We start from the raw sequence: 23,587 nt of genomic DNA, 5'->3' as shown, positions 1-23,587 counted from the left end.
TGAAAGATTGAATGAAAAATTATTTGCAGAGATAATTTTAAGGATTCTATTCTAGCTTCTTATAATTCCATGGTGATTTCTGAAATATAAGAGAATTTTAAATATAACTAGACTGGGGCAGAGAATACATTCTGGATGATAAAGTAACAACTTCCTCTTTCAATCTGAACTATCAAAAACAACAAACTTATTTTATGTTTAAAAATTAGTTTGTATATAAGGGCTCTTTAAATATCTGTGGGAAAGGAAATAAAAATGACGTCAGGGAAGAAAACAGGATATAGTCTTATTTATTTATCTCTTGTTAGCTTCCCTGCCCTTTGCAATCACAGCAATTACAAAAAAAGACACAAGAATCTTCATAGTAGCATTGTTATAGCAAAAAGTTAGCAGCAATCTGCAAGTTCATTGATAGGGTCATGGTTAAGTAAACTGTATTGTACCATGCAGCACAATAAAAGGATAAGATAGATCCATTCAATCATTCATAGGACATATTTATCGAGTCCTTACTAATTCTAGGTGCTAGGGGTAAGCAGAGAACATGATAAATATAGTCCATGCTCTCACGGAGCTTCCATGCTAGTGGGGAAAGAATATATAAGCAAACAAATAAACCAGAAAATTTCAATGCTGTGAACAAAACACAACAGGATAATCTGATGGAGAAAAACATATAGGCAATAGGGGTCCCATTAGATAAGATAACTAAAGAAAGCTTCATTGAGATCTGAATAATGAGGGTAAGCCATCCAGAGGAAGAGCTAGCACATGTGTCAAACACAAGGCCCGCGGGCCAAATCCGTCCCGCCAGGCCTTGCAACGTGGCCCGCACAGGGCTGTCATCACTGCACTCCGCTGCGTTCCCATCACAATGACAGTTTATGACTGTTCAGTAAACCATTCGGCCCGCGATTTAGGCTGGATTTTAGATTTTGGCCCCTTCTCTGATTGAGTTCGACACCCCTAAAGAGAGAAGTGTTCCAGGCAAGGAAGTTGGCAAAGGCTTTGATGCTTGAATTAGGGAAATAGGCCATTATGACCGGAATGGATTTTAAAGGCACAGAAGTAGCTAGAGGCCAGTTTACAGAAGCTCTTGATGACATTGTAATGGTGTTTGGATTTAATTTCAATTACAATGGGAATACACTAGGCTAGGGGTTTTTAAAGAGTGAGTGGCATAATCTGATTTACATTTTTAAATGTCCATGTGTGGAGAATGAATCATTGGATGGATAAGGAAGTCAGTGTGGAAGCAAGATCAGTATGCTATAGGAGGGTGGGCTAGACAAAAATTGATACTGCTGCTGCTGCTGCTGCTTTGGGGCTGGGTGGAATGAAGTGGTGGAGGTGTTCGAATTATTCTTTGAAGGTAAATGGATTACTTTGTAAAAGGTAAGAAAGGTGGAAGAATGACAATTAGATTTTTAGATAGAAAAATTGAGGGGTGATAGTACCACTTACTGAGATGAGTAGGTCTAGGTTAGGAACACATTTAGTGGAGAAAATCAAGAGTCCTGCTTTGTACACGTTAAATTCAAAGTGGAAATCCAAGTGGAAAGGTCAAACAGACATTGGGATATATGAACCTGAAGCATGGATAGGGAGAAGATTGAAGTGGAGTTGTCCAGGAACTGGTTGAAAGTATCTAGGGAGAGAATATAGATAAAAAGGGTAAAATAGTTCAGGAATGAACTTTTAGGCATTTCAACATCAAGGAGTTGGCAGAGGAAACTGGGAAGAAAGTGATATAAAAGAAGATAAAAGAAAATGTTTCAAGATGAAAAGGGTGTGGACTGTGAGGAATGCTGCTGAGAATCCAGGAAGATAACACAGAAGATGACAGTGGATTTTATAACATGGAGGTGGTTGATTACCTGGATAAGAAAATTTCAATGAAGTGGTGAGGATGGAGGTCAGATCAGAATGAGTTGAAGAGAAAGTAAAAGAAGAGGACAGAAGAAAGTATCACAAACAGAAAACAAGAAGGCAGAAAAAGCCCAATGTACCAGTAACTCTAATAAATGTAAATAAATCAGATTCACAGATGAAGGGAGATACCAAAACTTTCAGATTTTATTTAAAACACTAAATCTGAGTGTATGTCCTTTAAGAGAGATATCTATAATAATAAAAGCATAATATGCAAATGGACCAAATGACTGAAAAGCAGAATGACCATCCAGATGACCTTCTAGATGACCAGGCTATCACACACATTGGCACCAGGCCAGCCAAGGCGGGTGAGATGCAATTGGTTGGGGGCCCCTCCATCACCCCACAATTGCCCCGCAGAGGGAGGCCCAGGCCAGCCAAGTGATTGTATCCCATGCCTGTCACCTGCAGAGGGAGGTGACGGGTGGCGGGGGGGAGAGGGCAGCGCCACACAGATGGCAAGCAATGGCAGCAGCAGGGGAAGGAAAGCCCCAATAGGCCCTTGATTGCTGGCCAAGCCTAGGGACCCTGCCCGAGGGGTCCTGGATTGTGAGAAGGCCCAGGCCGGGCTGAGGGACACCCCTCCCCCCCTGTGCATGAATTTCATGCACCCAGCCTCTAGTCTTAAATAAGACCACACAGAAAATTTAAGAGGAAAAAAAAGAATATGTCATGTTGATAAAAGGAATTATCCATCAAGATAATATAACATTCATGCATATAATATATACATGCACCCGACACCATATTTTTGAATTATGTGAAGGAAAAACTGACCAAGTTACAAAGAAAATAGATATTTTCATAATCACGATGGTAGAAGTTAAGAAACTTATCTAAGAAATTAATAGATCAAAAATCACCAAAATAGACTACTTAGCTGGACTGATTTGAAAACAAGCTTAATCAAATAACTATATAGAGACCTTTTTACCCAAAGATTTTCTTTCAACAACACATGTAATATTTTTTTAAACTGGCCACATATTAAGTTACAAGAGAAATGACAATGAAATCCAAAGGTAATGTAGAGGTCAAATATTCTGTTTACACGTTAATAAAAGCAGAAGTCAACAGCACAAACACCTTGAAAACTCCCTATAAATTTGAAAACAAAAATAATACTTGCACATAATACATTGTATAAATAGAAAATTATAGTAGAAAATATGAAATATTTAGAATTAATGCAAATAAAAAGCACTGATACTGAAGTTTAGGAGTGAAGCAAAAAGTTCCTTTGAGAAAAAAGTATAACCTTAAATGAATTTTATTAGAAAACAAAAATGATTCAAAGCAAATTAGCTAGAAATTAAATTTTAAAATATATAAACCCCAAGAAAATAATAGAGAAGAAATTTATGAAATAGAAAATAAAACACATTTTAAAAAACTGATAAATTATTCTTTGAAAAAACTACTAAAATATAAAAACTTCTGAAAATACTGATCAGTACCAAGAGAAACAAAGTAGAAATCAACTCTATTAGGCAAAAATAATAGAAATAACTACACCTAGAGCCCACTATCACTGTTACCATTGTAACTTCTACCAGAGGCTCTAGTCAAAACACAAAGACAAGAGAAAGAAATAAGAGGCACATAGTTTTAAAAGAAAAAGTCAAGTCCACCTGAGTCAAGCGTCAACACAGGAAGGAGGAGGTCACCAGTTTGATCCCTGGTCAGGGTACATGCCCAGAGTGCAGGCTCGATTCCCAGTGCGGGACATGCAGGAGGTATGATGATTCTCTCTCATCGTGAATGTTTTTGTCTCTCCCTCTCTAAAATCAATTAAATATATTAAAAAATAAAAGAGTTAAATGGCCATTATTTACAGTTGATATCATTTACATAGAAAAAAAAATGATCAGTACTACTAAGAAAGTAGTATGGCAGTATTACTATGAAAAAGTGGTGAAGATTAAGTCAATATATAAAAGTTTGTGGCTTTATTTTACACCATAAATAGCCAATGGAAAAATTTTTTTAAGATAGCACTGACATATAAAAAAAAAACTATAAAAAAAACAACACCTAATAATATGCTCTGACTGGTTTGGCTCAGTGGATAGAGCATCGGCCTGCAGACTGAAGGGTCCCAGGTTGATTCCGGTCAAGGGCATATACCTTGGTTGCAGGCACATCCTCAGAAGTGGGTGTGCAGGAGGCAGCAGATCAATGTTTCTCTCTCATCGATGTTTCAAACTCTCTATTCCTCTCCCTTCCTCTCTGTAAAAAATTAATAAAATATATTTAAAAAAACTAAGAATAAACATGATAAAAATGGCTTATGGTCTTCGGAAAAAGTAACTGTATTGAGGACATAAAGAAGAGCTGATTAAATAGATACTATGCACATAGATAAGAGAATGCAATCTTTTAAAGCTGTGATTCCTCCCAAATTATTTTAGATATTAATATAACAACAGTGTAGTGTAAGAAACTAATAACTAGATTCTGAAATTCGTATGAGAAAATAAAACTGAAATGTCTAAGACAATTTTTTTGAAGAATAGTGGAGAAAATTTATTAAATATCAAGAATTAAATGAAGTAAAGAGTATAGTATTGTAATATATTAATGAAAAAAAAAAGTGTGGTGTATTAATGTTTAAGAGTAGAGAGACAGCCGGGACTGGTTTGGCTCAGTGGATAGAGCGTCGGCCTGCGGACTGAAAGGTCCCAGGTTCGATTCCTGTCAAGGGCATGTACCTTGGTTGCGGGCACATCCCCAGTAGGGGGTGTGCAAGAGGCAGCTGATCGATGATTCTCTCTCATCGATGTTTCTAACTCTCTGTCCCTCTCAATTCCTCTCTGTGTAAAATCAATAAAATATATATTAAAAAAAAAAAAAAAGAGTAGAGAGACAAAGATATCAATGAAACAAAATAGAGTGCCTAAAAATTGATCCATGCAAATACAGGAACTTAGACTGTGGTGTAAGTAATATCACAAGTAAGTGATTCTTCAATATTAAGATAATTGAGTAAAAATGGTATTAAGACAAAAAGTAGATCCCATCAGTGGGAAAAAAGGAGCCATATAATACTTTAATCAATAAAGAATAAAAAATAAAAAAATAGGTCCCACATTGCACACACAAAATTCAGATAGAATAACTCTATACAGATGGGAGAAAAAACAACCTAAATTCTATAAATATTAGAAGAAGATATGGGGACACATTTTTATGAATACAAGGCAGGGAAGGCTTTCATATATAAAACCTTAAAAGCAGAAGCTATAAAGCAAAAGATAAGTTTACTATATTGGGAAAAAGTTCATACTGCAAAAGATATGACAAACAAGGTTAAAGGCAAATGACAGAAATGGCAGAAGATACTTGCCGTTTATATTGATAAAGAGTAAAGGACTCCTGTCCCAGCCGGTTTGCTTAGTGGTTAGAGATTTGACCTGCAGACTGAGGATGGAGGGTTCAATTCCGGTCAAGGATATGATATGTACCTTGATTGCTGATTCATCCTCAGTCCTGTCCATGTGGAAGGCAACCATTCCATGTGTCTCTCTCACATCAATGTTTCTCTCTCTCTGTCTCTATCCCGTGCTTCCACTCTCTCTAAAAATCAGTGGAGTCCTAACTGATTTGGCTCAGTAGATAGAGTGTTGGCCTGCAAACTGAGGGGTCTCAGGTTTCATTCTGGTCAAGAGCATGCACCTTGGTTGTGGGCACAATCCCAGTGGGAGGTGTGCAGGAGGCAGCTGATAGATGTTTTTTTCTCATTGATGTTTCTAACTCTCTATCCTTCTCCTTTCCTCTCTGTGAAAAATCAATAAAATATATATTTTTAAAAATTAAAAATCAGTGGAAACAATATCCTTGGAAGAGTATTAACTAAAAAACGAACAAAAAAGAATAAAGGACTCCTGAAATTGATTTTTAAAAGAATTTAATAGCAAAATGGGCAAAATACATGAGTAGGTAAGCCACAAAAGGAAACTCAAATAGCTAAGAGTAGGAAAAGTGTTCAGTTGTGATAAGAAGTAGAGATAAGATTTCATATTTTAGTGATAAGATTGTCAAAAATAGAATGTGTTGATTATGATAGGAAGCAAAAAGCACTATTATTGGGAGTGTAAGTGTACACCTCTTTTGGAGAGCAATTTGGTGATATTTACTAAAATTATAAATGTGATGACTCATTACCCAATAATTCCTCTTTGGATATGTACGCAAGAAAAACCCGTGCATAATTCCACAGGGAAACTGGCACAAAGTATTTATAGAACCTTTTATTTTTAGCTTTTATTTTTTTAAAAATGTACAATTTTATGGGGTTTACTCACACAGTTGTGTGAGCATCACCACTATCTAATTCTAGAACATTATCACCGTGTACAAGAAACCCCATGCCAATTAGCAGCTCTTCCCCAATCTGTCCCACCACCCCAGCATAATCCATCTACTTTCTGTCTCTACAGATCTGCCTTATCTGAACATTCCATATAATGAAATCATACAGTATGTAGTCTTTTATATCTGACTTAAACTTAGCATATTTTCAAGGTCATCCATTTTGTAGCATATATCAGTGATTAATTTATTTTTATGATTGAATAATATTCCGTCTAACATTTTGGACATCCCACATTTTATTTATCCATTCATCAATTGATGGGCATTTGGGTTATTTGCACTTTTTTGGCTATTATAAATGATGCTACTATAAAGACTTATGTATAAGTTTTTGTGTGGTCATGTTTTTAATTTATTGGTTAAATATGTAGGAGTGAAATTGTGGGTTGTAGGATAACTCGGTTTATATTCTGAAGAACTGCCAACAGTTTTCCAAAATAATTGCACCATTTTACATTCCCACCCACAACTTATGAGTTCCAATTTCTCTATATACTAACACTTTTATTGTCCATCTTTATATAAAAATATACTTTTATTGATTTCAGAGAGGGAGAGAAACTGTTTTATACTCAGCATTTTTTTTTTGTCTCTTAGTTTCGAATGAAATTCCCTAAGATTTTTTTCTCATTTATATATCCATTTCCATTGCTAGCATGATTTGTTGAATGAATTATAACATTACTGAAGTCTTTTATATTTTCCTTATTCTTCTGTTTGTTTTTAAACAAAGTACTATCTGTGTAGGGTGATTTTAATAGGTTGGATTAGTTAACACCTCGTGGTGACTTTAAACCTTGTAATTCAAACAAAAGTTATGACAAAGCCTTGTAACCTCCTGTTATGACTCTTCTAAAGCAATGAACTCTGCTTCTCTTCAGAAATAACTGTAACTTTCTTAGAGGGGTGCATACTAAATTTTCACAGACAGAGCAAGAAATGCTCCCTCAATACAAGTGGATTAAAATTTCCTTTTTTGATAAATTTTAGTTTCCTAATTACAATAGAAATATTCCCTTCGTTTTTGCACACTTGATCTAGTACAGTTCATTAAATTTTAGAGAATATCAACTCAAACCTCTCCATTTTATATATGAGGAACCTGTCTCAAAGAAGATGGAGCTAGTGCCAGAAGTCCAGCAAATGAGCCTGGCCAGTGTGGCTCCATGGCTGAGTGTCAACTATGAACTAGGAGGTCAGGGTTCAATTCCTGGTCAGGGCACATGCCAGGTTGTGTGCTTGTCCCCAGTGTGGGTTGTGCAGGAGGCGGCCAATCAGCGATTCTCTCTCATTGATGTTCCTATCTTTCCCCCTCCCTTCCTCTAAAATCAATAAAAATGTTTGTTCATTTAAAATAAAATCCAGCAAATTGCAAAGTCAAAACAAAAATCCTGATCTTCAGACTTCTTCATCCTTAACATACTTACTTGAGACTATTTCTTTTATCCAACATACCTGTTTTGTCATTGAATTTCTTGGAGAAAACAGACAGAATGGGAATATGAAAGTCAATGCCAGTTTGGCACCGCCATCTTCACACAGAATGGAATTCATACACAAAAATTTTCAAGAGAAATAACAAGCAGCAGGGTCAGGATTTCAGAGAAACCATGGCTTGTAAGCCCAACATCTTAACCAGGTTCTTATAGACTTTCAAGGGCAAAGGTAATATGTAACTTATGGCAATGGATCACATTCAAGTTCCCAAAGACTTATGAAACTGTTCCATGAAAAATCACCAGAGATGTCTTAGAAATGCAAGTTGCAGGTGAATGGAATGACTATAGTTGCAGATCTGCAATGGCTAGTAATATGTTTGAGAGCTGGTAATTAATTATAAATTTAAGACAATATGGTCATTATCTCTTTTAAATAGATAATAGACACACACACACACACACACACACACACACACACACACACACACGTCGAATAAGGAAGCAAAGACCCTTCTGGAACAATAATGTTGAACCAGAAAAATTTAGGTGGTCATTGGTGTATTGTAGATTACCTCACACATATGGAATATATTGATGGTGTCTCTGTGATTTTACTAGCAAACACTCTTCCTACACTCATCCTACAATCTTCATGTTCCAAGCAGTTGGGTTTAGTCAGATATGTGAAGGCTCTTATGTCCCATCCACAGATAAAGTCTCATTGTCTCAAGTATGGTGGGATAAATATTAAGTTGAAGAACACCAACAGTATCCCTAGAGCATGCCTGGAAATCACCAAGTCCTCTGGGAGGCAGTCCTCTGTGTAGAACACAAAGGCTCCCTGTAGCTAGTCTTATCCTTAAGACACATTTCCTCACGGTGTGCTAGCACATTTCTGGGTATGTCATCAGAATGCTGTACAATGCTCTAGAGAGGTTTTGGAAGGTGGTGTTGGATGTCTTAAGACATAACCGCTCTATGACCAAAAAGCTGGACCTAGGCCGTTGGAGGCTCCCTACCTCCTCCTTTTTTTAGAATGTGTATTCTTCTTATCTTCCCTGTTCCCAGCAGCTGCCCCAAGATACCTTCAACCTTGAGAGAATAAGGTACCACTGAAACCCTGTGGATGGTATACATAACCACCTCAGTTAGGGGCCTCGATATAAATGTCTAAGATTTGGAGACAGGTACATCGATGTACTCAGCCCTCGGCTGCCTCCAAATCTGGGGTGGCCTGCCCTTCTTTGGTCTCTCCCTGCCCTCCATATACTGGGGATAGTTTCAGATTATGGGGACAGATGTTAACTAGACTTATTGGAGTGATCATATAACAATATATACAAATATCAAATCAAGTTGAAATCTAAAATGAATATAAAGTTATATGTCAATATGTCTCAATTAAAACAACTGTAGGCCTGGAGACCTCAAGGGAGCCTTTAAATGTTAAGTAAAAAAATTGATCCTTAAAACCTTAATATATCTTGTCTACATTTTAATTATTAACAACATTTTAAATATAAAAATCACAGGTTATAAATTGTACAAAGTAATATTCTCCTGAACACATTTATATAGCTTATTATTAAAAACAAGTTATATCCCTATATATACATGGAATATTTTCTTTTCAGATTTTGTTTTAATTCTAAAGAAATTATTTTAAAACTAATTTGGATAAAAATCACATTCTATACAAGAGGGAGTTGTAATTACATGCAAAAACATTTCAAGAATCTAAATTATTATCCTTTAAATATTTGCATAAAAAGTGGCAAAATTCTTACCAGATAACTTTTAAAACAAGAAGAGGAAGACTATTGCATAACTTTATTTTTTTAGATCACTATCTTTGAGCCTCTGAGTGGTGTAGAATTTTCCCCAGAAAGCTGCACATGCTGAAGCCTGTCTAGGTCAGTGGTCGGCAAACTCATTAGTCAACACAGCCAAATATCAACAGTACAACGGTTGAAATTTCTTTTGAGAGCCAAAAACCAACTTCTGTGCATGGGCCACGAAGTTTCAATTGCACTGTACTTGCGCACCTGCATGGTATTTTGTGGAAGGGCCACACTCAGGGGGCCAAAGAGCTGCATGTGGCTTGCGAGCTGCAGTTTGCCGACCACTAGTCTGGGTACCATGAGTATTCATTCTACATATATTAGTTGAATGCCTACTCTCTCCCAGGGGTCCAGAATAGAGGCACAAGCTATTTTTCCTCCTGGAGCTTACACTATAGAAATGAAGACAAAAATTTTAAAAATACATTAAGACAATGACAGGTGATAATATATGCTATAATGGATTTTTTCCCATATATTTTATTGATTTCTTTACAGGGAGGAAGGGAGAGGAACAGAGAGTCAGAGACAACAATGAGAGAGAAACATCAATCGGCTGTCTCCTGCACACCCCCACTCGGGATGCGCCCGCAACCGAGGTATATGCCCCCGACCGTAATTGAACCTGGGACCCCTCAGTCTGCAGGCTGACGCTCTATCCACTGAGCCAAACCGGTTTGGGCGGATCTTGGTTTTGAGAACTTCTAATTTTGGACAGAGGGTAAACCTCAGATCTAAAGAGGAATCTATAATTATATAAGCATAATATGCTAATTAGACTGGACAGCCAAATGATCTTCTGGATGTCATTCCGGACAAAGCCCCCCAGCGGGAGCCAAGGCAGAGGTGGTTAGGGGCGATCAGGCAGGCAGGCAGAACAGTTAGGGGTGATCAGGCAGGCAGGTGATGGTTAGGGGAAATCAGTCAGTCAGGGGAGTCAAACCACCCACCTTTTGGTCTACAGAAGGTGTATGGGATGAGGCTCCAACCCACCCAAGTAATGGAGCCACACAGGCCATGGCTTTTTCATTACTGTTTCTCAAACTGTTCTCTCTTCCCTTTCTCAAAATATCTCCTCAGCAGACAAGAGCTCTCTTCAGAAAAACGAATTCAACTATAAAGCCCAATTTTAAAAATTGGACCTATTGATATCCTGAATAAATAGTTTTGTTTTTAAAGCTAAACATTCTTTGTTAAAAAGAATGAAATTGCTTTGGCAATAAAAAAAAAAATCTTTGCTGTATAAATTGTGATTATATTGAAAATAAAAGCATTTTAGTATTTATATATTTATCTTTATCAAATTTCTTAGAAAATTTGCCTTTAAATTATATTCAGATCATTGAATTCATTTTTACACTGTCTTTGAAAGAAATGTTATTAAAAATTACTTGTAAAGAAAACTAGTAAGTAATTTTATAAGTCTGTGATAGCATTGCTTTATATTAGTTTCTGGAAGACCTAGTTTTTGCAATTCACACATAATGGCATTTTTAAATGACAAAATGAAATATCCATGAGTTGTGGTGGGTGGATAAAAAAAAGGGGGCTATCCATATGTTTATTCTGCTTGAAAAAGTAGTTGTACCTAGTATGATTAATTACTGAATTAATGAATTAACAGTCAAATAACTACCGTGTTTCCCCGAAAATAAGACATCCTCCGAAAATAAGACCTACTTACAGGTTTCCTTCTGAGTGAAATATAAGGCATCCCCTGAAAATAAGGCCCCCCTAGGCTAAACATGAGAGATTTGGTTCACTGATTCTGAAAGAAATAGAGTCACAAGAAATTCACCAGAATTGAATTGTTATGATGATGTTCCAGAAGATTATGACATGATTGTCATTGAATAAATGAATAAATTCTTGATACTGTAGGATTCACAGTTTGTCTGGTTTGTGTTGATAACTACTGTACTACTGTACCGTATACAGGCTAATAAATTTCCTTTATTTTCATTTAACAATAAATGTGTACCGTATTCTTCTTCATGGAAAAATAAGACATCCCCTGAAAATAAGACCTAGCGCATCTTTGGGAGCAAAAATTAATATAAGACACTGTCTTATTTTGGGGGAAATAAGGTATAATACTGTTAGCCACAGATTTAACTGAAACATGATTTATACGTAAGTTTTTCAAAGAAATATTATGAAACTTTTTATTAAAAGTTCAATGTCATCACTGTGGCAGTCTCCTTTCCTAGTCATGGAAGAGCATTTTCTTATTTATTGGCAAAGCTGTTACCATTTAATTGGTATCAGATTCTTGCACAAGTAACATTCTTCACTTCTAAAACCCTGGAGGGTGCTGGGTTTTCATAAAGATGTTTCTCAATGTTTCTGCTAAGTTGAACTAATTGTTTCAATGGTGATGGAAACAAGGGATCAAGAAACCCATGACGGGTGAAGTCTCCTGGAGCTTCCTGCAGTGCACAGGATTTCCAAGTCAGCAGCTCTAGGGTAGAGTGGGAAATGTGATAAAAAAAAATGTTCTGGAAGCCACAAAGGAAGCATTTTTGGCAAAGACCTGAATGTTTTAAGCAGCGAATGAGTGTATACTTGTTATAATTAAAGAAAGTGCTTGGTTCATCTGCAAAAAAATAAAAATTAAAAAAATTAAAAAAATAAAAGTTCAATGTCAAAATGATCATAAATGGAGCCCAAAGTCAACTTCAACTTTAAAGAATTACTTCAAAGTCTTGTATTACTGAAAATAGTATGCTGATTTTAAATAAAATGCTTCAGCGGGAGAGCCTACTAGAATTGAAAACTCTAAAAATTTATAAATTTCTACCAGATAATACCAAGACAACTGCATAGAAAGCAAATAAAACAAAACACCCTGCAACCTGAATTTGGCTTTTATTTTTAAATATATTTAGCATGGAACTAGCAAGAACATAAAATAATAAAACACAAAGAAATGGAATATTTTCAAATACCTTTAAAGCTAGATATAAAAATTAATAAGATAGCATGGGCCCAAATTATAGGAAATAGTCCCTAAAATTTGATTCATTAAACACATTTTGAAAGAAAATTCTTTGCATATTTTCCATCATACCAATATGTTCCCAAGTGCATTGGTTTCCTATTAATAGATAAAGGTCCCCAATTTGGTTGCTTTATTTAAAATGATCAGATTCAGTATTGGTAAAAATTACCATGTCTCTAAATTCTCAATCAGAATTATAAAAATATGAGCTTTAATAGTTAAGCAGCCCAAAATAGAAACATCTTAAAGGATACTTCTGGATAATCAGACAGATATTGCACTAAAGTAATTCCATACCTGATGCTCATTTATGGAAAGTTAATTCTCTTTTTTATGAAAAACTTACAACAAATAAACATAATGTTAACCTAATTATAATTACACTTCAAAAATATAAAGGCACAGACAGAATAAAGAATAGTTTAATACTATACCAAATTTTCCTCTGAAAATTTGGGGGGAAAAAGGATCTAAATACTGATACTTTTTGATTTTATAATTTATCTTAAGTAACTAATAAGTCAGTATTAAAAGGTAACTGCTATACCCAATCCTCTCCAAATAATTTAGAAAAATGGTTTGTTTATATCTGAAGCTTGTGCATTGTCCCATCTATAAATTTCAATTACCTTTCCATTAACTGGAAACATCTACCTGTAGTATAAACAATCAAGACAATGTACAAAAAAATATATCTTTCTATAACTTACAGTGCACAAAAAAATACTTACAAAAATGGAAATATTTGTCCATTTAGTTTCCCAATAAATTAGTGAGAAGATTTAGCCCCTTCCACATTTCTTTCTAAACAAAGGCTAAAGAATTGAGGGTGTTTTACTTCTAGCCCTGTTAGCTTGACATATTTTAAAAATATTTGCCTGATTACATGTAAGTTAAGATTAAGTTAGCATCTTATGTTTATATCACAGTAAACATGGCATTTCTTATACGGCAAACAGAAAGGCACAATTAGCAAGCAATAAAATTCAGTACCTGAATTATTAAACTGATGTTCAGGACAATTGCAAATAAAGTACATTCAAGACAGTACAGAACTGTGGGGGGGGGGGGAAAATGAATCCAAAAATGAATTTTTCTGAAAATTTGGTCCAATAAAAATGCCTCCCATGTTCAACATCATGGGTAACATGATGGCAGTATAAAATGAGGCATAAATCAATATGTGGAAACATATGAATTCTGGTCTAGTAATTACATATTAATTAGGAAATGGCTCCCATAGTAAGTAAACATTAAATATATCTGTAATAAGAACATGCCTGGATTAAGTACAAATACACAGGCACAACTGTTTGCATATTATTATTGACTTTATAATACACCACCCAGTTTAAAAATGTAGCTATATAACTTTAGATATAATATATATTAGATGCATAATAGTATATTATGCATCTTAATATATATTATATCTTGAATCTATAACAACACAAACTCTCCAAATATTACATGAACAGTCTAAATGAATACTAATCATTTTTTCAGTGTTGAAATAGCTCAGCTCACCTAAACAATATTTGGATGTGCAATGGTAAAATGCACAAACTCATGAATTTACTGAATTATTTAAGTTAAATTCCTGCAAAAGCCCAACTCTGATTTGGCTTTTAACTGGAATATATTTTTAGATACCAGTAACTGACATACTTTCTTATCGTAAACAATATTTCTCCATCAAGAGATACCAATAAAGGAAAATATGTAAGGAGCCACAAATGAGATAGAGAAACCAACCATTCCATAGGTAATGTACCGATAAGGGAGTTCAACTTCCATGTGCTGTCTTGCTTTTCGAACATCATCACATGGTATATTGAAGATTTTACAGGCTAAGGGAATGGTGAGCTTTTTCATTATTATTCTGGCTAGTAGTACAAATACCATCCCTACAAGGATACGCAACATGGCTTTTCCAAAGAGAGTCACAGTAATGGGGGGCCTAACTAAAGGTAACGTATCCAGAGGAGGGTCTAACATTAGACCCATGTTATAGGTAACATGACAGCCACATGCAATTCCAGCACCACTTCCTAGAATCTCAGCTGTGTCTCCTCGGGATGTACTCCAGGTGTCAAGAGTGAAAGAAAAGATCCCCAAGGCTAAATGAAGCCCAATGATGATTAATGGAGCATATTTGTGAGTTTGGTTGAAGTTGTCGATCAGGTCCACAAATGGATAGAAGATAGCTAAGATTAAAATGGTATATAGGAATCCAGCAATAATATCCTGGGGAAAAAGAAAAGTAGAGTTGTTTAGTATAATACTAAATTTGACATTAAAAAGATAGATATTTTCATATTTCAAATATTAATAAATACACATTTTAAAAAATATGTCTTTGACAAAGTAAACTTTACTATCTGCATATAATGGATACTAAAAAAGACATATTAACAGAATTATGTTTTCATAGTTCTACCCATCCATAAATTAATTTACAATGTAAGTTAAAAGTATATATAGCCTGGCCAGCATGGCTTAGTGGTTGAGTGTTGACCTATGAACCAGGAGGTCATGGTTTGATTCCCAATCAAGCACATGACTAGGTTGTGGGTTGGATCCCCAGTGTAGGATATGCAGGAGGCATAATTCTCTCATCACTGACGTTTCTTTCTATCTCTGTCCAGCTCCCTCTCCCTCTTTGAAATCAATAATAATATATATTTTAAAAGCATATGTATGTAAGTGTTTATAAATTTAAGTAAACACATATATACTACACAGAAATTCATACTCAAATCCTGAACAATTTATATGATTAAATTATGTAGTTTTGATTTCTAGAAGAATATACCTATTTTTCAAAGATACCATTTTCATTTTCATGCATTTAAATATAAAATCCAATGTGATTCAAATAGTGAGAAAGGAAAGAGAGATGTGGTATGAAGTCAAAGAGATAAGTGGAGGCCAAATCATGTAGTGCACTTTGGTAAGAAGTTTAATTTTTATTTCAAAAGTGATAGGGAGCCATTGAAAGATTCCAAAGTAGGAGTGCAACAATTGAACTGCTGTGCAGAGAATGAATCATAGAGGAACAGTATGGAATGGACAGGAGACCACTGGAGACCCTGGTGGGAGGCTACTGCAGTGGTTCACTCTAGACATGGTTCATAGCTACATGAGGAGAAGTACACTGATGGGCTTAGTAAACTCTTTTAGCATTAGAGCCGACAACTCCAACTTAGTTATAGATTGAATGTGGGAAAGAAGAAAAAGAGAAAGGGCTGAAAGATGACTCCTAGTTTTAGGTCTGAACAATCTGAATAGGTGAAAGAGGAAATGAAGCTACTATTAAAAGGACTTGTGTTTCTGAATCATTCTTGACATGAACAAAACTATTTTGAAACCTCTTCCTTAAATTTCTAGGATCTACCCTCTATCACTAAAAATTTTATCAAGAGTTGCTTATTTTGTCTGACTGGTTTGACTCAGTGATAGAGCATCAGCCTGCGGACTGAAAGGTCCCGGGTTCGATTCCGGTCAAGGGCATGTACCTTGGTTGTAAGGGGTGTGCAAGAGGCAGCTGATCAATGATTCTCTCTCATTGATGTTTCTAACTCTCAATCCCTCTCTCTTCCTCTCTGTAAAAAAATCAATAAAATATATATATATTTAAAAAAAGAACAGCTACAGAAGATACAGATAATTACTAAACAGACTAAGAATTGAATATTCAATTATCATGTTTTTAGGAAATAGATTTTATTTTGTCCACCACCACCTACCAAGTAGTTTAGCATACTGTAGAAACTCAAATATTTGTTGAGTGGATAAATGAATGAATGAATACTTTATAGGAATTTATTTTATCTATTTTAGCAAAATATACTAAATTACTTATAAATGAATATCTTTACTGCTTTTCAAAAATTACTACATTTATGCATTATTAAAGTATTTCTATATAAAACAAGTTTTCACTGATATTTTCCTATTCTACAGTATGAGGTGAGACTTAAATTTTTTATTTCTCTATAAGTGGCTCCTTTTATAGTTGCTCCAGGAAAGATAAAATCAATTAACAAAATGTTTTTAAAAGTATCAACTATGGCGGTAAATACCATTGGTGTATTTAAAGTTCTTAGAAGGACATAAAAAGCATTTTATATCTAGTTTCTACCTATCATTAAGCTTCAATGTCAGATCCTATAATGAATTTATAGGCACTATTTCCTCTCATTTTGGGATTACCTTTACCATGTATATTTTAGACAAACTATTACACATCCTTTGCAATTCTGCCCAGGCATATATCTCCTCCATAAACTTCCTCCTCCTACCCCGTAACAGGAATAACTTTCTTCTCTCTGCCTCCTAAGCTTTTTCTACATACCTCTTACAGCAGTTACCACACTGTTCTCCATTTCTTTCTTTTTAAAAAATATTTTATTGATTTCAGAGAGGAAGGGAGAGGTAGAGATAGATAGAAACATCAATGATGAGAGAGAATCATTGATTGGCCGCCTTCTGAATTTCCCCCACTGGGAATCAAGCCCACAACGCAGTCAAGTGCCCTGACTGGGAATTGAACTGTGACCTCCTGGTTCCTAGGTTGACAATCAAACACTGAGCCATGCTGGCTGGGTGTTCTCCATTTCTTTGCTTGTTTACTTCTCCCAAAAAACCAAAGGCTTACAACTCTTGCCTGCCCATTAAAATCACTCAGAGAACTTAAAAATATTGGTGCCTGTGCCAGTTCTCAGGGATTCTGATTTAACTGAATTGAAGTGGGAGTGAAGCATCAGAATTTTTTTTAAAGCTTCCTAGGGGTTCTACTATGTCATTTTCAGTTGAAAATTGCTGCATTATCTATTTATATTACACATTAGTATTCAGACTGTGATTTCTCAAAGGCAAAGACTTTCCCTTATTATACATATACCAGAGGCCCGGTGCATGACATTCGGAAGAGTCCAAGGGAGTCCGAGGGGGGGGTGTCCCTCAGCTGGGCCTGCACCCTCTCCAATCTGGGACATCCCTCCCACAATCCGGGACCGCTGGCTCCTAACCACTTGCCTGCCAGCCTGATCGTCCCCTAACCACTCCCCTACAGGCCTGATGGACACCTAACTGCTCCCTGCCAGGCTGATCACCCTCAACTGCCCTCCCCTGCCAGCCTGATTGTCCCCAACTGCCCTCCCCTGCCGGCCTGATTGTCCCCAACTGCATCAGGGAGGGGGCAGCAAAAAACAGAAGACATCCCACCCTACTGAACACAGACCCTATATACTGGCCCACCCGGCGCAGACTGGTGGGATGCTTGGCACATTCTTGGATCCCTGCTCAGGGGCAGGAGGGGTGACTGGTGGCAGCACACGTGAGAGAGGATGTCCGGGTGGCCACTCTGGTCCTGGCTATTGGTCCTGGCACTTCCTGGTCCTCTTTTCCTTCCTGATCCTTCCTGCAGCCCTGGTCCCTCTGCCTGGATCAATCCTGGCCACAGACGGCCCCCTTGGCTCCTGGGGGTTCTGTCCTCTCCTCCCAGCCTGGAGGTCCCAAGGGGAGGTTATGGCTTCTCAGAGACTCCACAGCAGCCCTGTCACTCGTGTTCACACAGGGGAAGGGTGCATGTGGCAGAAGCAGTATAAATGTGGGTGCAGGGGCAAGTCCTCTGGGGTCACTTGGACAGTTTGCTGATGATGTGGATCAGGGTGGTTTCTTGTCCTTAAGGCACTAGTTGTCAGCCCAGAGGTTAGGCCCTTCAGCTCCTCTTCCAGCTCAGCGGCCTTGTGCTCCAGGGCCCTGAGCTCAAATCTCTCCCGCTCCCATTCCTGCCTCTGAATGGCGCACTCCAGCTCCACCTTGAGCTGTGACAGCCACAGCATGGTCTCTGTCAGGGCCTCACAAAGTCTCGTTCTCAACGTGCAGCGTAGAGCTTCAGGCTCTTCCGATTTGGGCTGGGTTCTGGGTTGAAGGCCCGCTGCCTTTCCTAGGGGAAGGGCTGGATTCTGGGCTGATGTCCACTCGTTTCACCTCCCCCCCCCCCCCCCCCCCGAAGGCCCTCTCCTCTCCTTGCCAGCTCTGTGGTGCTCCCTGGAGGCCTGTAGTCCCTGTCCCTGCTGGTCAGGAGCCTCTACTCTTTGAGCAGGGCCATCAGAGTTCTCAGCCACAGGGATGCAGGGCTGCCAGAAAGGAAGGGTTCAGGCTCTGTGTAGCCCCGCTCTTGATCAGGATGGGAGGTTGGCTGGTTGGCCGGCCCCACCCCGATTGGAGAGTTTGCTGGAGGCGGCTGGGAGTGGCCTGTGCCCATGGGAGCTGGGGGGAGGGACCAGAGGTTAGCAGCTCAGCCTGCTCACCAGTCAATGCCATTTCATGCTGACAGGTCATTTGGTCGTTTTGGTCATCACCGTCCCTGGCTTTTTATATATATGGATATCCAGTGTCTAGCACACAATAAGCAGGTAATAAATACTTGGTGAGCTAAGTTAAGACAGTTAAAGTAACTCCTTAGAGTCATCACATTTTGCCTGACAAGAACTCTATAGGAGAAATAGATGAAACATAATTTCTTAAAATTAGGCTAGACATTTTCAGGGAATAATAATTCTTTGTGTACTAAAAACATTTATTGTAATATTTTATATTTAATTCTCACAACCATTCTAATATAACTTGACTGGGACAATCACATATTGCTTTGTTCCCCCAAAATAAATGTTAAAAGTACTTCCCTTTCAAAAGTGTCCAAATTTGGTGAAAATTTATGTAAATAACCAGTTTTGAAAGAAAGAAAAATAGACTAAGGCCACATAGCTAGTTATTTAATCTCCTAGATTGAAAGTTAAAAAAAAAATGTATTAGGAATTAAATATTAAGAGTAAGAGAAACTAAAATTTCAACATCCTTTAAAATATAAAGTCTTTTATAAAAATGCATTGATATACACTAAAATAATTAAGAATTCTGGTTAACTGAATTTTATTACAATCACTCAAAAATTCTGCAAATAACCCTACCTCTGACCATACTTTAGAATATGCAGATCTCAAATCATATGGCTGTCAAACTCTATCCCTTACATTTCAGGCCCCAATTGACAAATAATTTCACTTTATGAGGTTATGTTCCTTTGCTATCTTACCCTTCCTTCCCTACTTGAAATTAACGGCACAGGTCTCAGGGAACCACCACAGGATTTTCACTACTAGGGTGGAAGCTGTTGCTTATTTTTATTTAAATTCATAACTGATTCAAAATTTTAAGTTATATGCAACTGAGGTACGTGTTCTGAGCTTTATAATTTTCATATAGAAATAGATGCTTTAAGTGTTGATTGTGTATCTCCATGAATATTAAACTTAGATTGCTACAAGACTACGCAAATCTTTCTTTCAAATATATTTTTATTGATTTCGGGGAGGAAGAGAAAGATAGAAACATCAATGTTGAGAGAGAACCATTGATTGGCTGCCTCCTGGTAACCTGCTATTGGGAATCAAGCCCACAACCCTGGCATGTGCCCTTGACTGGAATCAAACCTGGGACCCTTCAGGCCACAGGCCGGCATTCTATCCACTGAGCCAAATTGGCTAGGGCTGCTTCCTTTTCAGTTTGTTTACTAATTGTTCATGATATTACTCTGGATAGTAAGGGCGTGCTGAAATTCCATGCAACAAAACCAGAAGTAATGCATGATAGAGTTTAGGACATAAACTCGATGGCTATCAATAGGATATTTAATGTATAACATTAAAATGTATAAATAAGTGCTTTTAAGTACTACATTATAAAGTACGCAATAAAGAAAGTTAATGTTGCCGAAACCGGTTTGGCTCAGTGGTAGAGCGTCAGTCTGCGGACTGAGGAGTCCCGGGTTCGATTCCGGTCAAGGGCATGTACGTTGGTTGCGGGCACATCCCTGGTAGGGGGTGTTCAGGAGGCAGCTGGTCGATGTTTCTCTCTCATTGATGTTTCTAGCTATCTATCTCTCTCCCTTCCTCTCTGTAAAAAATCAATAAAATATATTAAAAAAAGAAAAAGAAAGTTAATGTTAAATGTAACATAAAGAACTCAAAGTAGCAAATTTTCCAAAAAGAAACTTAGTGAATAATTTAGATATTAATTATAATTTCTATGCCCTGAAAGTTGTTATATGCTAATGTGGAAGTGTCTCTGACTTTAATGTCTCTCTCTCTCCTTCTCCACCCCTCCTTCCCTTCCACTCTAAAAAAATCAATGGAAAAAAATAACCTCGAGTGAGGATTAACAAAAAACAAAAACCAGAACCAATCAACAAAATAAAAAAAATAGTTATTATCCAGGAACTACTATTAAAACACATCACTATAAGAACGCTTAGTGTTTACTGTTTCAGATCTTTCTCTATAACAAAAGTAATTTGAAAAGTACTCAGTCTAGTAACTTGAAAATGGCTTGTGTTTTAAGAAATTAAATTTGAGAGCTAGATTTGGTAACAAATAAAGAAAAGATGGGGATAACGAAAATCAATTTAGGGAAGTAGGTGGATATTAAAAATAAATGAAGCTGTTGTTCTTTGTATTATAACAATAACAAAGCATATAGGAAATACTGAATGAATGAAGTTTTCATTATAAATTATTTAGAACACATCTGAACTCTCCTCTTAATGTTATGAAGATATCAGCTTAGATAGTATGGTATCTAAGCACCTATGAACAACCGGTTTGGCTCAGTGGATAGAGCGTCAGCCTGCGGACTGAAGGGTCGCGGGTTCGATTCCAGTCAAGGGCATGTACCTTGGTTGCGGGCACATCCCCAATAGGGGGCGTGCAGGAGGCAGCTAATCGATGATTCTCTCTCATTGATGTTTCTAGCTCTCTATCCCTCTCTCTTCCTCTCTGTGAAAAATTAATAAGATATATAAATAAAAAAAATAGTTCAGCCCTAGCTGGTTTAGCTCAATAGATAGAGCATCGGCCTGGGGACCGAAGGGTCCTGGGTTCAATCCCGGAGGCAACCAATCCATGTATTTCTCTCACATCAATATTTCTCTGCTTTTCCCTCTCTCTTCCACTCTCTCTAAAAAAAATCAATGAAAAAATATTCTCAGGTGCGGATTTAAAAAAAAAAAATAGTTCAAAATGCAGGTAATTATCAAATTGAGCCCTATTAAAATATCTGCTGTGGGCCCTATTAAAATATACAAAAAAACACAAAAAACAAAAACAAAAATTGTGGGGAAAATTAGGCCCAAATGTTAAAAGAAAAAGAGTTCATTACCAATTATCAAATGAAATAATTGTGGTTATCAGGCCCGGAGCAGCAGCTGCCAGGCTGGGAGCGGCCAGGTCCGGAGCGGCCGGGCCCGGAGCAGCCGGGTCGGGTGCGGCCAGGCCCAGAGCAGCAGCTGCCAGGCTGGGAGCGGCCAGGTCCGGAGCGGCCGGGCCCGGAGCAGCCGGGTCGGGTGCGGAGCAGCAGCAGCCAAGTCCAGAGAAACTAGGTCGGGAGTGGCAGTGGCCAGACCCGGAGCAGCTGGTTGTGGAACGAACCAGAGCAACAGAGGCCAGGCTCCAGGCCTGGAACAGCTCGCTCCTCGCCTGCCCACGCCCCAAGGCTGCCTATCAGACATGGCTGGAAACTTTTGCGGGAACTTGAGAGTCTGCTGAATCAAGTGATGAAGGCTTAGATCTGGATGTGTTGAGTTAGTATAGCGCTGGGGTGTTGATCTGTGAGTGCCTTGGGTGGGGCCTGGATGAGGCTGGTTGACCTATTTGGAAATGTCTTTTGTGTGAAGTGTATCTTTGGACATGTGGAGGTATTATTGATATGAGAAAATGCTAAGTAACTGATTTACTATCTGAAAAGGGATTTACTATCGGGGAAAGGGAGGGAGGAAGACACTGAACATAAACTGTGCACCTATGGATGAGGACAACGGGGGATGGGGAGGGGGCAGAGGGTGGGGTGGAAACCTGTTAGAGGGGGAAAGAAATGAGGAACCTTTGTAATAATATGAACAATAAAGATTGATTAAAAAAAGAAAAAAAAAAGAAATAATTGTGGTTATAATCATAACTTACAATATTTACAAGTTTTGTGATTTTACTTTTAAAGGAAAAGCAAAAACTTGTAATATACATAAGATAATTCTTAAATACTTAAAAGTACTAAGATTATAGGAGTCATCTGAAAAATAATACATCAGTATTGTCTTTATTTCAGCTGTTCATGAATAGACATTATCTGGCATATAAAAAATGAACTAGCCCTGGCCAGGGTTGCTCAGTGGTTAAGCACTGACCTATGAACGAGGAGGTCACAGTTTAATTCCCAGTCAGGGCACATGCCCAGGTAGTGGGCATGCAGGAGGCAGCTGGTCAATGATTCTCATCATTGATGTTTCTAACTCCACCTCCCTCTCCCTTTCTTTCTGAAATCAATAAAAAATATATATTTTTAAAATAGCAGCATGTTTGAAATTATACATTCAATATAATCAGATTCATATTACTCATTGTATGATAATAATGAACCTAAGTATAGATAGTATTATCTAACTGGAGGCCCGGTGCACAAAAATTCATGCACTGTGCGGGGGGGAGTTCCTCAGCCCCGTCTGCACCCTCTCACAGTTTGGGACCCCTGAAGGGATGTACACCTGCTGGCTTAGGCCTGCTCCCTGGGAGATTGGGCCTAAACTGGCAGTTAGACATCCCTCTGGCAGCCCAGGAGCTGCCACGCGGGAGCAGGCCTAAGCCAGCAGTGAGACATCCTTCGCACTGCCGAGGAGGTGGGAAAGGCTCCAGCCCACTGCTGCTGCACTCAGCTGTCAACCTGGCTTGTGGCAGAGTGGAGCGCCCCCTGTGGAGCTCTTTGGTGGTCAGTGTGCATCATAGCGACCAGTTGTTCTGCCTTAGGGTCAATTTGTCTATTACCCTTTTATTATATAGGATAATTTCCTTCAGGAAATCTCAAGGATTCATTTTTTCACTCAAAGATGCATAACCATTTCAAAGTTTTTAAGGAATGATATTGCTAAATTTTGGTAGTAG

General features: G+C 37.7%; 1 protein-coding gene and 1 non-coding gene across 2 annotated transcripts in view; one reads left to right on the top strand and one right to left on the bottom strand.

Moving 5' to 3' along the window:
* Positions 1-11,752: 11,752 nt before the first annotated feature.
* On the top strand, positions 11,753-11,878 carry LOC118710431. The gene has a single exon (XR_004985412.1). It is a non-coding gene; the product is annotated as a small nucleolar RNA SNORA24 (small nucleolar RNA).
* Positions 11,879-12,438: 560 nt separating this feature from the next.
* SGPP1 (sphingosine-1-phosphate phosphatase 1) overlaps positions 12,439-23,587 on the bottom strand; it is a 33,992-nt gene continuing 22,843 nt past the window's right edge. Inside the window, exon 3 of the mRNA XM_036434523.2 lies at positions 12,439-14,837. Within this exon, the coding sequence (XP_036290416.1) occupies positions 14,286-14,837 (552 nt within the window). The 3' untranslated portion in view covers positions 12,439-14,285. The remainder of the gene's footprint in view (positions 14,838-23,587) is intronic.

The sequence above is a fragment of the Pipistrellus kuhlii genome, unplaced genomic scaffold, assembly GCF_014108245.1.
Source record: "Pipistrellus kuhlii isolate mPipKuh1 unplaced genomic scaffold, mPipKuh1.p scaffold_m20_p_1, whole genome shotgun sequence".
In the NCBI taxonomy this organism is placed as follows: Eukaryota; Metazoa; Chordata; class Mammalia; order Chiroptera; family Vespertilionidae; genus Pipistrellus; species Pipistrellus kuhlii.
Note: the sequence above shows the minus strand (reverse complement) of the source record. Positions and strands in the feature narration are given on the sequence as shown.